Genomic DNA, 8,713 nt, shown 5'->3' with positions numbered 1-8,713 from the left:
AACCAAAAAAAAAAAAAAAAAAAAAAAATTAAAAAAAAAAAACTATAAATAATATTATCATGGTCTAGTATGAGAATTAGCACACGATAGACAATTTATGATATTGATTAACAAAGATATCATGAAAATCATTTATTTACGAAACAATCTAGGACAGAAATAACATTCAGTATATCGAGGGGAAAGAGACGTAAAGGGAACTCAAAAAATAACTATGTTATTTACAGGTATTATAGTGTTAAAGGTAAAACATTAATAATGGCATTTCCTTCTCTCTAGATTCCTACTGACTACAATAAGTGAGTTTGTTGTTTTTTACTGACTCTTCATTTCTGACAACTCCCTTCTTTTGTACTTTCATCTTTTTACACATTCCTCCCCTCCCTAATATTTCCTCATTTTCTTCATTATGATTTAGGACCGAAAGACTGTCTGTTGACTGCATTCACATTTAATTATAAACCATATCTTCAGCAGTTAGTTTATATTGAAATGTAGAACGAATTCAATATCTGTCTATAAAGTAGCTGGTAGGATCACAATCTAAATAATCAGTCTGTGTGTATTTACAACAACATTAATAGTAATGATTAATCAGTACTTCAAGGAAACAAGTTCATACCTGACATCTACTATGAAATCATTTTATCTTACATGAAAGTCCTGTGGCACTGTCTCAGATCAGTTAAGAGTTTTGCTTTATATGATACTACATTGTTAAACTTGCCATCTGGTCCAACAGCTGATGTGGTTCATACAACCCTTAAGAGGCCCTGAAGCTTTACTCCTGGGAAATATTTTGTCTGCTGTGTGGTGTCATGATTACTGGTTCATAACTTTTTTATATCCTTTGAAAAGAATTGCAGAAAAACCTCCACGCTGGGTAAATCCTAATTAAAATTGATTTGTTAGAAGAAAAAGAGTTCACTTACCTCAGGACCAGGCTGACCCTGAAATTGAAAAGAAGAAAAAAAAGAAAAAGAATTACAAAATTGTTTCTTAAGTGAATAGTTTCAGTACCAAAATTTAAACTAGTTCTGAATATATTTTCAAAATATTTCTGAAGATAATACCTAACTACCGACAAATCTCATTTGTGATTTTAAAAAGTTATGTCATATCTTAATATTTTCACTCTATGCTATTTATCTAAAATCTTGATATTATGGTCGTTTTGTGTAATTCCAAAATGACTCAAGAGTTTTAATATGCTCTAGAATTAAAATAGAGAAAGAGAAGGCAAAAGGTGAAATACATTTCACATTGTAATAACGAGTGGGTTACATAAAGGGAAGGTCTTCTAGCACAGACTATTTTTATGAGCTGCATATTCAGAGATGGCACAAAGTGAAGAAAAAAGAGGCAGATATTTTAGTTTTAGAATTCACTGACACTTTACATTTCTCTATCTTTTGTTCTGCATAACCTAGCCTAAGGGCATTTTTAAACAGATATGAGAGGTCTTTGGCTCAATTAAAGTGCATCATAACTCCTCATACAATCAATAGATTATGTAACGTCTGGTCAATCGGATTTACTTTGAATGTTACTTTTTTGTTGCTTAAGCTGATAAAAATTTCCAAGCAGCATAACTGCAAATGCTTTTCACTAAAGGGAAATCACCTGTGAATAAAAGTATTGATTACATATCACCTCCTTAAAATCTGCAGTTGGGTTTTGTGTAAGATGAGATGCAAGAAAAAGTTCACACCGAATCAGGGAATCTTAAAAAATAAATGATGTACAATCTCATTCTATCAGCTGTATGCCACTGGGTATTACACAAAAAAGCATGGACCGAATCCAACTCCCAGGGAAGACTTTCTCTCTCAGTCCCTCTCCTGGCTTGGAATTTCTCTAGGTACTTGCCTTCTTACTGACTGGGGATAAAACAGATGATTTCCAAGAGCTTTGTCTGAAAATGTGGTTGGCTAGATTTTACCTAATCAAACCAGGAAGGGGAGCTACAGCAAGTTACTGTGGATATTACTCACCCCACTCCTGACTCTTTAGTGATGGAGAGGGAGAAAGAAAATACCATTCATTCACTCCTTACTGAGTCCCAGGCAACTCTGGATATGTTACTCCATTTATTCCTTATAATTGCCTTGCATTTTATAAATGAAGAAACTGAAGCTCACAGAAATAAGCTGAAAATCACATAGCCTACAGTTGGAAAAGCCAGAATTTAAACCCCAAACTGATTCCAAAGTTCATACCAGGCCATTTTGCCTTTCACTCTGGAAGTTTAAACTCGCAGCCATATGCAGACTTGCTCAGATCAACAGTGGTCCCAGGGCACTCTTTGCGTGAGTGGATACTAAACTTCCCAGCCACTCCCGGGCTGCAACAGTGTGAATCTCTGCTTCCAGATGCAGACCTAGGACCAGCAGGCACCCAGCCTCTCAACTGACACCTGTACAGAAATCAGGCCAGCAAAGCTTCTTGAGGGGGCTTCCCTGGTGGCGCAGTGGTTAAGAATCCGCCTGCCAATGAAGGGGACACAGGTTTCAAGCCCTGGTCCGGGAAGATCCCACATGCTGCAGAGCAACTAAGCCCGTGCACCACAACTACTGAGCCTGCGCTCTAGAGCCCATGAGCCACAACTACTGAGCTGTGCACCTAGAGTCCGTGCTCTGCAACAAGAGAAGCTACAGCAGTGAGAAGCCCGCGCACCGCAACAAAGAGTAGCCCCCGCTCACCGCAACTAGAGAAAGCCCATGTGCAGCAATGAAGACCCAACGCAGCCAACAATAAATAAATTTTAAAAAAAGCTTCTTGAAGGCAACAGACAGCCCTAACATCAGCTCTAAACATGGAGAACCTACAAGTGCAGGGCTGTTCACCTCCATGTAAATATAGATCTTCCCAGATCCATGTAATGGATGAAATTATAGTATGTGCTCACTCGCACTTGCACTCTCACTCTCTCTCTGGATACTTTAAGCTTCTGATCTTTCCAAACTTTTAAACTAATGCAAACTCAGAAATGTGAACATGCATCTTTTTAAGAACCTCAGAATACATTATGTGTCTTAGGTTTTTTTTGTTTTGGGGTTTTTTTTGTAAAAACTAAAACATAGGATTCTCTAAAATCAGAAAGAATTTCTTCAAAGGAATATATTTTAGCATGATGGCTGAGATTTTTTTATTCCTATGGTTGTTTTACAAATTATAGACTTTTCCTGTCTGCCTTTAAAAAGTGGCATTTCTGCCATTACGTTGAACAAATGATTTTAGCACAATGTGTGTATAAATTTGTATGTTATTATATACAAATATACATTGTATTATGAATTTTATGTTAATGATAGTGAGAACAAAAGTAAATGACAGTGAGATTAAAAAGTTGACTTTTACATAGGCGTTGGAAATTGTGTAGCACCAGGGTACTCAGATTACCTTAACATGTGATATGAATTTCAGGTGTGTTTGGTGTGTGTACATGTATGTGTGTATGTGTAGGGTGGAGAACGTGAAAAAGAGAGATGGAAGTGGGTTGGTAGAGAGGCTTTCCAGAAAAACGATGCATACAACATGGCAAATCTGGCAACGCTCCCTAAAATGTGGATTACACAATGTAAGACTTACAAATCGTACACAAGATTCCAGGACTGCCTACACCAAGTCTTCTCACTGCATGTGATATAACAAACTATTCACTAGGAGACACCCAGAATACCTGTAAGAAAACAGTCTAGCAGCTGGAGTCTTGTAGTCATGGTAGTAGAGCCATCTGGCCAAATGAGCGAAGTGATGGAGGAATGGTTTCAGTGGGTGTAAAAGTGTCAGCTTCCCCCGCAGGAGAGCGGAGCATAGAGGGAGAGTAGACAAGAGCCCAAGAAGAGCATCTCAGAAACTCCCTGATGGCTGTGATACATTTACTTTACTGTGATACATTTTAAATAAAATTGCCTTCGCTTACAGAAACTTGATTAGTATTGTTCATGCAACTCTAAAAGGTGCTACCTCTGCTTCAAGGTAATTAGAAAGAAATCACTTCAATAACTTAGAAACTCACCATTAAGAAACTCAACTTTTAGTACCCTCAGATTCAGATTTATTTCGTTGTCTTGAATCGAAAGAAAAAATACTTCAAAATAATAATTTCTATGATTTTGCAACCCTTCCTGTCTAAAAAGATCATTTGACAATGATTACCATAACTTTGTTATCTCTTGAAATTCTCAAATTCACATATTCAGATGTCAAGCTTGTTTTTCTTTTCAGAAGAAAATAGCACCTGAAGTAAGCACCCAGGTAAAGCTTTAGAATGACATCACAGGAACTTTGAGTGGCAACGGGATTATTCCGGTGGCAGAGGTTCTGAGGACCAATAGGAATCCTATCATGGAACCATCTCAATGGGATCACTTAACCTTTCAAGAGTCGCAGTTTGACCTAAAGTCTGTGCCAGTACATAGAACAGATGTACGCTACACTTGCAGCCAGGAAGCAGGAATTTTGCTCGTCCTCGCTTCACATTTAATTCCCAATATACCCCAGTGCCCAAGTGATAAGGTGCTTCGGAAACAATCACTGAATTACTGAAAGGGGGGAATATTTTGACTGATCCAAAAATGGTTTACAGTATTTTTAGAGAAACCATTAGAAAGCTGACTATCCTTACATTACAGGGTCGTATTTTCAAAACGTAGCTTCTTTATCGCTTGGCTTCTGCTCACTGCAGAATAAACACTCCTATGTCAAAGGGGAAGTCTCCTTCCTCAGCGGGATCTCCTTCAGATAACAGAGATGGAACTAAGGCAGAAGCCTGCAGAGGCATCAGAGGAGTATTTAGATACCTACATATGTGCCTCAGAACACAAAACATGAGAGTGCTATCTTGAAGAAAAATCACTCCCTAGTTTGATTAAACCTCCACAGCTAACTAACGTGAGAATATTATATCAGATTACTTTGTAAATTATAAAATGCTCCACAATTATAGCATGGCAATTTAAAGTAGGCTATAAAACCAACACCAACAATTCATTCAACTAATGCAAATTCAGATAAAAAGTGTCTATTAATTTTAAAAACAAATTAGTATGCAAATGCTAAACTACAGAGGAAAGCAATTGAAGAAATAAAGCATTACAGATTATGTGTGTTACTTGAAAAATGGCTTTGCAGGGGCTACCCTGGTGGCGCAGTGGTTGAGAGTCCGCCTGCCGATGCAGGGGACACGGGTTCATGCCCCGGTCCGGGAAGATCCCACATGCCGCGGAGCGGCTGGGCCCGTGAGCCATGCCCGCTGAGCCTGTGCGTCCGGAGCCTGTGCTCCGCAACGGGAGAGGCCACAACAGTGAGAGGCCCGCGGCCCGCAAAAGAAAAAAAAAAAAAAAAATGGCTTTGCAAAGACTGCGTAATCTCCAAAGACTCCTACGCGTTTGACTGAGACAAACGTTCATAATTTATATCACCTGTTGTGTTACCCTACAGGGTAGATATTAATCATTCTTATTATTAATATAATAAGAATTATGTGACCTTAGTCACGGTCACATAATATGACTTAGGCTATTTCAATTTAAGGTTTTCTTTCGAGAAATAATCCTTGGTGGTTTTAATTCTGGGAAGGAAAAGTCATATTCTACTCAAGAGGAAAATAAATAGCTATAGTCGCAAGCCTGGTGGATGTCTTGTTTTTAATTTGAAAGAGAAAGAGAGCGAGAGCAAACATGGAGATGGTTTTGTTGGGTTCATTGTAAAGAAAACAAAAATTCATTCAAAACTTGGAAGATTTCTTCCATGATATTAGCCTTTTGTAAATAAATAACATGACTTATTTAAAGATTTACTCATATTTAAGCCAATTAAGTCCTTCCCACAATAATTTTAAAACATTATTATATTTTCTAACACCATACTATTTTTAGCTTTCTTATGATTAAATGTTCATAATGGGAACATAAGAAAAGTAAAGAATTTTATCAAGTGCATTTTTTGCCATTAAAAATTTCACATACAGAGCATACGAAAGATAAAGACTCCATTTATGCATTAATTTACAATATTAAATTGTACTGGATGCCTAATATTCCACTGAGGTTGATTTTTGGTATTATAAACAGTGTTTACATATTTCTATATAAATATTTGACTATTATGATTATTCTTTATGAGACAACATGGGTAATGCAGTGTTATTCCAATTATAAATGTCATACATTTTATTTATTGATATTGTAGTGTATAAAATACAGATTATATATATTTTCTAGGATATAATTCTACATGTGTATACATATGTATTTATTCAGACATATTTGTAAATCTATGTATATGAAGAGAGAAAGAGAAAGAAAGAAGAAAGAAAGAAAGAGAGAGAAGGAAGGAAGGAAGGAAGGAAGGGAGAAAGGAAACAGAAAGGGAGAGAGGGAGGAAGAGAGAAAAAATATATGAAAATAGTGGTTATCTCTGGGTGGTGGAATTATGAGTAATTATTTCTATCTTTAGAGTTTTCTAGACTTCACAAAATTTTACTAGCCTCATGTCTTGATTATAAAAATATTTATTAGCATGATACCTAATTCACTGCAGAAAACTTTTAAACAGAACCTTAAGTCAAATTTTTTCCTTACTAGATTCATTCACTCAAAGATCTAGGTCAGTGATTTTGAATTCCATTTTTCAACTTTCTCCCAATTCAGGGTGTTTTTAGTTACTTGAAGAATCTGAAAAATTCTTAAACTATTCTTTAAAATTCAATAAGTAAGGTTTTTTAATTCACTTTCTGTGTATGCCCCACATCATTTCTAGGAGTAGGGTTGGGGTAGAGACAGGGGCAGGAGAGTTTTAGAGTCAAGCACCACCTACAGTTTTAGAGTCAAGCATCCCCCGTGTACACTGGGGATCCCTGCTCAATTGAGTTTGCTGGGAATCTTTGCAATTTTGCAGGCCAAAATATTTGGGTTTGGGGATTTAGCTGTATTATTTTATAAAGCCATTTAAAGCAGTGGTCCCCAACCTTTTTGGCACCAGGGACTGGTTTCGTGGAAGACAATTTTTCCACAGACGAGGGTGGGGGGATGGGTTTGGGATGACTCAAGTGCATTACATTTATTGTGCACTTTATTTCTATTATTATTACATTGTAATATATAATGAAGTAATTATACAACTCACCATAATGCAGAATCAGTGGGAGCCCTGAGCTTGTTTTCACTTGTCACTCACTGATAGGGTTCTGATATGAGTCTGCAAGCAATTGATTTATTATGGTGTCTTTGCAGTCAAACCTCTCTGCTAATGATAATCTGTATTTGCAGCCGCTCCCCAGAGCTAGCATCACCGCCTCAGCTCCACCTCAGATCATCAGGCATTAGATTTTCATAAGGAGCGTGCAACCTAGATCCCTCACATGCACAGTTAATTAGTAGGGTTCGCACTCCTAAGAGAATCTAATACCACCACTGATCTGACAGGAGGCGGAGCTCAGGCAGTAATGCGAGCAATGGGGAGCAGCCGTAAATACAGATGAAGCTTCTCTCGCTCACCCGCCGCTCACCTCCTGCTGTGCGGCCTGGTTCCTAACAGGCCATGGGCCAGTACCGATCCGGGGGACCCTGATTTAAAGGACTTATGCTTTTGGATATAAATCTGTATCAAACTTCTAAAACATACTACATCTCCAAGCCTTTTCACCAAGTGGCATGGAATCAGGAAGGTGTAAATAAATAAGTTTAAAAACATATGTTTAATAGGTTACAATAAATACATGGAATACACATGAGTAGAGACACCTGCTCAGCTTCCACTGTTTTGAAAACACACATATTTTAAAGAATGCAAAAACCATTTTTATTGCCCAACCAATTTTTCTTAAATTGTATATAACGAATAATATGGTTTCTGCCATGTTTATTAACATCTTTGAAAGTGTGTTATTTTGATGGCACCAGATAAATACTGGAAGCCAATTTATAAATATCTCTCAGTCTGATTAAAATTTATATAAGTACCCAATTTCAATTTTCTAAATTTTGTGCAAAATAAAATGGATTTAGTGCTCTCTGCAGCTGTCTTAGATGTTTGTGTTAATAAATGCATTAATAAAAGCAGAGTCAGTTGATAATGTGTGAGTTGCATAATGCTTATTGCTCCAGTGAAAAAGAACCCTAAAAATGGAAACCTACCACAAAATTGGGGCAGAGAGGCTCTGCAAGCTGAGAAGCTGGTGTGCTTTAGAGACCAAGGTGTTTAGGACTGCCTCGTAAAGCTATCACTTACTGACTACCACAAGACACCAGGGGCTTTTTACAAATGACATCTCGGTTACAATAACTCTACAAATTAGGGCTCATTTCCATCATTTTATAGTTGAACAAACCAAGTTTCAGAGAGGTTGGGTAATATTCCCAGTCACACAACTTCAAAAAGGGGAAACTGGAATATGGACATGGGTTTGTCTGACTTGAACCCTTTCGTGCTCTCACTTGTACCATGCTGGTGGCTGAAGCCATGAGCTTGGGCAAGATTACCCAGAGGAACAGGTAGCAGTCATCCTCAATCCTCTTTTGAATTGGATAAGAGCTACAGCTGCTCTAGCTAGAAATATCCATATAAGAAAAATTTAATTTTGCATACACACAGCAAACCCCTTAAATCCATCCATGGATTCTCTAGCAAATCATTCATCCCAGGTCAAGAATCCCTGGGTAGACAAAGATAAACATTTTAGGGGAAAGAGACGAAGAGCGTCTCCAAA

The 8,713-nt window shown here is 37.4% G+C and overlaps 1 protein-coding gene across 1 annotated transcript in view; it reads right to left on the bottom strand.

The window, feature by feature from the left end:
- COL25A1 (collagen type XXV alpha 1 chain) overlaps positions 1-8,713 on the bottom strand; it is a 483,537-nt gene that overhangs the window by 175,738 nt on the left and 299,086 nt on the right. The window contains exon 5 of the mRNA XM_007452167.1: positions 933-950. Coding sequence (XP_007452229.1) covers positions 933-950 — 18 coding nt within the window. The remainder of the gene's footprint in view (positions 1-932; positions 951-8,713) is intronic.

This window comes from Lipotes vexillifer, unplaced genomic scaffold (assembly GCF_000442215.2).
Source record: "Lipotes vexillifer unplaced genomic scaffold, Lipotes_vexillifer_v1.1 scaffold22, whole genome shotgun sequence".
NCBI classification, from domain to species: Eukaryota; Metazoa; Chordata; class Mammalia; order Artiodactyla; family Lipotidae; genus Lipotes; species Lipotes vexillifer.
This window is presented reverse-complemented; position numbering and strand designations above follow the sequence as displayed.